At 45.7% G+C, this 5390-nt stretch overlaps 2 protein-coding genes across 2 annotated transcripts; both read left to right on the forward strand.

Annotated features, from left to right (window-relative positions):
• Positions 1 to 762: 762 nt before the first annotated feature.
• C922_05741 (hypothetical protein) lies at positions 763 to 1110 on the forward strand (the record flags this gene model as incomplete). Its single annotated transcript, XM_008821312.1, has 1 exon — positions 763 to 1110. One exon carries the CDS (start codon positions 763 to 765, stop codon positions 1108 to 1110), a length of 348 nt encoding a protein of 115 aa, XP_008819534.1.
• Positions 1111 to 4148: 3038 nt separating this feature from the next.
• On the forward strand, positions 4149 to 5276 carry C922_05742 (hypothetical protein; the record flags this gene model as incomplete). The annotated part of the gene is made up of 1 exon (XM_008821313.1): positions 4149 to 5276. One exon carries the CDS (start codon positions 4149 to 4151, stop codon positions 5274 to 5276), a length of 1128 nt encoding a protein of 375 aa, XP_008819535.1.
• Positions 5277 to 5390: the final 114 nt, after the last annotated feature.

A 5390-nucleotide genomic window follows, 5' to 3' on the forward strand; every position in this document is an offset into this window, starting at 1 on the left:
GAAGGAATGTGAAAGCAGGTGTGCTGTATTCCCCAGAGCAAGGTAATGATTGATACAGGAGTTGCAGAAGTATGTGAAAAATAAGGGATCACAAGAGGAATCCACGCAAGTCGAGCAGAAGGGATAAACAAAAAAAGAAGTAGAATTAAATCTCCCCTTTCAGTAGAGGAAACTGAGGAAGGATACCTCAAATTATAAAAAACGCGTGAAGAAGAATAATGAATGATGGATCTGTGCAAAAATTCCCCAAAAATAATGGAGGAAAGATACAATTGAGGGAGGCAACAGCGGGAAGTATCAATTACACTAGAATATCTTTAGGCATACAACATTTAGGAGGGACATGATGTCTAATTTAGCACCGCTAGTGAGTAGAAAACAGAAGTAACCCTTCTCACAGCAGATTTAGGGAAAAATGAGGCCAAGTGACAGAGAAAGCAGAAATTAAGGGAAGCCCTCCCTGGGAAGAAGTAGTAAGGAGGAGAACCTGCTGAGGGCACATATAAAAGAGAAAAGAAGGGCATACATACCTGAGGGATCGTATAAGGTATCAGGTATAGTGATATCTATTCTGGGAAAAACTCGTGACCTTACGACTGAGAATAATTGAGCTAAGGAGTAAGCACCATATCGTTCAGAAACCCGGGACCTCTAATCCCCAGTTCCGGGCACAGAATAGCGAACAAATTATCAGGGTATAACCCACCAAAATATGCCTTGTTGGGCTAGCAATCCCTTAAAAGGCGCTGCCTGTAGGTACAAATGGCAAACAAACGGAGTCTAATCCAAGGTCCCTGCAGCAGGATCAGGACAGCTGAATATAAGAAAATTTTGGAAAGGAGGAGGGCGCACTCCCCAAGTGAATTTGCGGAAGAAAATGGTTTAATAGGCGCTAACAGGGGAGGAATAGTTATTAAAGAGCTAGATCGGGAAAATTCCACCCCTGAGAAGATTACTACGGGCAAAAGTCTGATTAAGTCTAAATATACAGGACAATTTAAGAAGAATATAAAGGAATATAGTCTACAATACGGCCCAGAGTATTCATATGTTATAATAAAGAACAGGGGGGGAAATAATAGGGCAATATCCCCTCAGGAAACCGCGTAACACAAGATTCTTTGACTGAACTACCTAAAGAGGAACAGAAACCAGGACCGATGATTAGATAAAAGAGAGCAGAAGCAGAGGTTGGTTAATAACACTGTCAGAGACTATCTGTAGGCCATTGTTTGAGTTCATTTGACCCATGGAAAAATCGCAGAGGGGGAAGAAATCGCGAAGATAAAGTAGAACATTAGGACGAGTCAGGTACAGAATAGAAAGTCGCGCCAAAGGACGGGTGAGGGAAAAGGATGAGTCTATAAGCTGATATAACCACGTGTGTACCAGAAGACTGGAAACCCCGAATAGGATAGTAAGAGTAGAAACATCCTCCCAGCAGTCAGTGCAGTTTCAGGTTAAAGTTGGATAGTGCCAAGTAGAGAGACAAGGAACAAATGGGAAAACGAAGGCGAGAGTCGAAGATGTAGGAAACCGAGGCATATGTAAGGACAATGAAGGGGGGCAACACGTCGACTCCCGGCCAGGTCTTCTATCCGCTAAGAATAGAATACACAGCGTGGTCACAGATATCAAACAATATTCACTCAGCCCCAAGCCAATAATAGAGAAGCGGGGCCTTGTCATAAAAGAGAAGGGGCCAGAACACGACCGAGAACGGGAAGACAACAGGTAGTGAATTGAAGGTAAGAGAAACCAAGGGAACGTTGGAAGAATTAAGATGAAATACGGAAAAAACGAATACAGAGATATCTCCACTCTTAATACAGCAGTGATTCTATAAACAAACAACTGAAGAGAATAAGGGGGGAGATAAAAATATCGGGTCTGAGAACGTTAAGAGTAATAAACAGGACCAGAGGAAAATAAAGAACATTAAGACGCGGAATTTTTAGTGGAGGGAAGATACTTATATGAAAAGAGAAGCACGAGGAGAAGAATCGTATTAATCGGGAAAATTAGACATGGGTTAGATGGACAGGGAACCGGATGTAGTATATCTCATTATACTAATAAAGGACGAGTAGGGAACAAGTGCAGCATAGACTAAGCCAAAGTATCGATTAAGGGAACAGATATATTCAGGTAAGGAGGGAATAGTAGTGAATAACATAGAAATCTGAAAATTATTTCGTCCCTCCAACTGAAAGTTCTAAGAGCCTCAGCAACTCAACAACAAACGAGAGGGAACAACCTGGATATGAACAAGACTGCTAACCTTCCCCCCCCTGTGACATTGGAGGCGACTGGCAGGACTAACAGGCCGAAATCAATGTCACAGATATAACACGAATAAGAGGCAGTAGTTAGGAGACCATCGAAATAGCCCAATACCTGCACATAAGGCGGAAGCCCCACGAGCCAAGTCTCTTAATGTTCTACGGCTAGGTAAGAGAGGAATTATGCAAGAAGTGACGGGGGCAAGTGATATTCTGGAAGGGAGGGTATAATAGACGAAAACTGAAGAGGAAAGAGGTTTATAAGGAGAATAGCCCCGCACCTGTAATAAATAGGGGTGATGATATCTGAGATGACTCAGTAATAACACCGGATGAAGATGTCAGTTTCCAAAAGTGCTTTCTAGGAAGCAAAATCAATAGCGACTAGTGGTAAGAGGAGTGTCTTGCACCTAAAGAGGCTATCCAGCACTGACCAAGCATTTACAGTAAGGAGTGAAGATGCAGGAGCCTACTGTAAAAAAAGAGTAGTGTATAGGGCACTATGGAAAGTGAAACTCGGACCAGAATAAGATGATTCAGCCCGACCAGGAGACACAACACATGACCAGAAGGAGCTTCCCTTTATGTGCATCACCTGCGGAGGACGCCAGGGGGGAAGTTGATGAATATGGCGGAATATAATTAGGCAATAAGGAAGAGCGGGGCGTTGAATTTATAGTTTTACCACAACAGCTAAGGGAACTTAGGTGTTATAGAATAAAGATTCCGCCCCAATAGCACACTGAAAAGTATGAGTGTCATCAAAGGGCCGTGGCCGATGCGGATGTCAAGGGATAAACTGAGCGTCCTCTTAGGGGGGGGATTACGGAAGAAGGAGCTCTATAAGAGAAAAAGAGAATCCTTGTAGACTTTGGAAGAAGTCTAAAGTAGGAGAGCGGAAAGATCGAACAAAAAAGTTAAGAAATTCTGTTGTAGAATCATCCGAGGGGGCGAAGGCAACCGCCCAGTACGTCCACCATTGCGATTTCCTACCATTGGAAAAGGCCGCCCGAGTCTCCTGAATAAGTTCAATAATGGCAACAGAATAGATTTGGCCAACCATCGTTTGCCAGGGTTAATTCCTACCTGGAGGAACATAAAGGAAGGGGAGGGAGGGAGTAGAGGGAGCTCCAGAGTATCCGCCGAGCCAGGCATCTGAGAGGTATAGTACGGAGTGGGCCAGGACTCGCTTAACCGTACGAGTGAGCAAGACGAAGGCAACCCGGGAGAGTAAAGACCTCTCTGTAGGATTTCCGGGGGGAAATCGTAGGCCCGATGCCTGAGGAAGGATAGGGTCCTGGGTAGATTTCATATCCGTAATCCCGAGGGGATATTTAGACTAAAAACCCAATAATAAGGATCCTGGGGAAGCTAGTTGATTCAGACGAACCCTGAGGCGCTGTAGTGAGAGGAAGTACGTTTTACAGGGTTGGGGGGAGACTAGTAAATTGTCGCCGGAGGAGGAAGAAGGAGGAGAGAAAAGAGGAAGGGACCGTCCCCCTAGGGGGGCGAGGGAGGAAACAGCCAGGACCTTCCCGGAGGCGAGGTACCGGATCCTGGAGGAGAGAAAAGTTGCGGTTCAAGAACAGAGCCCTTAGCGGAGGCAAAGGAGGGGAGCCATAAGAAATGAATCAGATGAAGCAACAGAGAATAGATACAAACGGAAAGATCTGTCTCCAGCACTTCCTAGGGAAACCGAGGCTAAGAATAAAGAGACAACTAAGGAGTAGTCCAGAGGGTCATGGCCAAAAAATAAAGAGGGCATGAGTAATTGAACGGGAAAAAACGTCAGAAGGAATCTAAATTTCCTGGCAGCCACAGGCCAGCAAGAACAAAGGCTGAGTAGGGGTCATTAGGAGAAAGAAGATGAGTGCTTCTATATTTGGGGGCATGATGAGCCATCTGAGGGATCTCGCGGCCAGAGAAAAGAGGTGTGCAGCAGCCGGACATGTGCAGGGAGGAGTCTGTGAGCTGCTGAACAGTAAGAACAGACAAGTCGTTGTCGCAGAGACAGCGTTTGGTACTTCTGAATATGCAGAGCAACCAAGTCTAGGGCAACATGTGAATAGGAGAAGTAGGACATTGTGTATAGCACTGGAGTTATGGTTATCTACTTGGGCTTATGACCGTGAGAGAAATGACGGACTCTTAACAGGAGATTGCAAGTATGGGGATTTTAGGAAGCTCATGCAAGGGAAGGAGAGTCTGGAATCTTGCAGGAAGCACAAAACAGTTGTAAATTGGAAGGACTATATGAGCAGCCAAAAGTTGAATATGAATCAGGGTTATCAAAAGGATCTTCAGTTGTGTATGGAACTGGTAAGAATAATATACAATAAGTTAAAGTTAACACAAACCGGAACCACAATCAAACTCCGCATCCCGGCAGGACGAAATATATGTAGGGAAATTTACCAGGAACTAGCCAACTGGGGTGGTCAAGGGATTGCCAAAGAAGTCATGGCAAGTTGGTTTAATAGTGAAGGATTCGGGACGGGACGGGGGAGGAACCTGAAGTTAAGTGGCACCGATATATTTGAAGTGATAACGGAAGATCTGATGGGGGACGATGCAGGAGTGAAAGACTTACTGTGTAAATATGAGGGGGAACTGAGGGGCAATGAGGACTTAAAAATAGACAAAATAACAAGTGACGGAACACAGGATACTAGCTGGGAGAACAGAATAGAAGGGATGGGAGAACACTCGGGGCAGGGCCTAAGATTCGAGGAAATTGTTGAGGCCTACATACAGAAAACTCCCTTGGAGACGCCGAAGGCTGACCCCGGAGAAGTGGGGATTAACCCTACGGCAGACAGTGGCGGATCTGGAGTCGCTTCATGGGGTTGGCCAATTGCGGGGGGAACGCTGGGCGTGATATTGAGTGGTCTCAGTGTGTGTGGCTTAAGTCGGATATTCAAATCAGGGACGGGGCCTCGTCACTCGGGAGGGTTTCGAGTCAGTGCCAAGAGGAGGGTGAGGTATACGCCTTAGATTGGACGGGCGAATTGGGAGGGGGAATGCGGGAGGAATAGTGCCCTGGGGATTCTCCGGGAACATTACTGAGGGTACCCGCAACTAGAACCTACGGTTCTTGGGCCTCGGATC

This window comes from Plasmodium inui, assembly GCF_000524495.1.
Source record: "Plasmodium inui San Antonio 1 unplaced genomic scaffold supercont1.158, whole genome shotgun sequence".
NCBI classification, from domain to species: domain Eukaryota; phylum Apicomplexa; class Aconoidasida; order Haemosporida; family Plasmodiidae; genus Plasmodium; species Plasmodium inui.